This window comes from Arachis ipaensis, chromosome B05 (genome assembly GCF_000816755.2).
Source record: "Arachis ipaensis cultivar K30076 chromosome B05, Araip1.1, whole genome shotgun sequence".
Lineage (NCBI taxonomy): Eukaryota > Viridiplantae > Streptophyta > Magnoliopsida > Fabales > Fabaceae > Arachis > Arachis ipaensis.
This window is the reverse complement of record NC_029789.2, coordinates 3,653,746-3,654,965: the sequence shown is the minus strand read 5'-3', so window position 1 is coordinate 3,654,965 and position 1,220 is coordinate 3,653,746. Positions and strand designations below refer to the sequence as shown.

The 1,220-nt window shown below is 32.9% G+C and overlaps 1 protein-coding gene across 1 annotated transcript in view; it reads left to right on the top strand.

The window, feature by feature from the left end:
* LOC107642516 (protein GRIP) overlaps positions 1-1,220 on the top strand; it is a 9,704-nt gene that overhangs the window by 1,513 nt on the left and 6,971 nt on the right. Inside the window, exons 3-4 of the mRNA XM_016345905.2 lie at positions 50-165; positions 891-1,060. Coding sequence (XP_016201391.1) covers positions 50-165; positions 891-1,060 — 286 coding nt within the window. The remainder of the gene's footprint in view (positions 1-49; positions 166-890; positions 1,061-1,220) is intronic.

The following is a 1,220-nucleotide window of genomic DNA, read 5'->3' as shown; positions in this document are numbered from 1 at the left end:
CCCCCCCCCTTTTTTTTTTTAATTTAATTTGATTTATTCTTTTTTCTAGCTCAAACAAAGCTGGAGCAAGAAATAAAAGATCGTGAAGAGAAGTACTCTGAACTCGACTCAAAGTTTAACAGGCTTCATAAACGAGCAAAGCAGCGTATTCAAGATGTTCAAAAGGTGAGCAATACTGCAATCGCTATATTCTTCTGTGGCATGTTAATAGTTAATCTAATAAAACTGAAGTGTAACCATGTTAATAGTTAATCTAAATGGCATTACTCCTTTGCTTGCTGTCTTTTATGATTGAAATTTTTAATGCAGGTAGATGGTCTGGTTTTTAATTAAGAACCTTAGGCCCCTTAAAATCTTGTACATTAGCACAAAACAAGTTGGGAAATTCTGATTTAGAGATTCAACAAAGCAACCTTTTTTTGGGCAGAAAAAGAATGTTTTCTTGGTTTTGGAAGTTGGAAAGAGGCAAAATCTTTGTGGCACTGTGCAGTATATACAACTATTTGGAGTTTTTTGTTGGCACCTTCAATGACAAATTTTTTGACAAACATGTTTTATGGGATAGTTTTACAACTTTACATGTTTGGCTTTTATTTGGTGCAAAGCCCATGATCTTTATAGAGGATTTCCTCTCTCAAACATGTTGAAGGATTGGAAAACTATGGGTTATATCTTATCCCTTATCTAGTATTATTCTTCCCTTTGTCTAAATGAATTTCTTCATTTATAATTTTTTTTCTAAAAAACGAAAAAAAGGAAAGCTTTATAGAAGAGACAAGCTTCAAGAAAACATCCTAGACAACCTAGTCACTTACAGCAGTTTGCTTGATTATTTTAAAAATATTAAATAGAAAGTTTATTCAGTTTGTTGTTGGGATTTTCATTCTTAGGAAAAAGATGATCTTGAGGCTCGATTCAATGAAGTGATTGAGACTGCTGAGAAAGCAACATCCCAACGGTCAGCATTACAACAAGAGCTAGAACGCACGAGGAAGCAAGCAAATGATGCATTGAAAGGAATGGATGCTGATAGGCAACATCTAAGAGGTGAAAACAACAGGTAAAACCTCAAATTTTTCCTACCATCATGATTGGAGATGGTTAGCTGAGTACATTCATATAATCATATTCATTAGATAGAAACTTGTGTACCTTTTTATATTGTTAGTGTTAGATATATTACTTGTTTTGTTGTGTTTTTTTTTTTTTTTTTTTGTGTG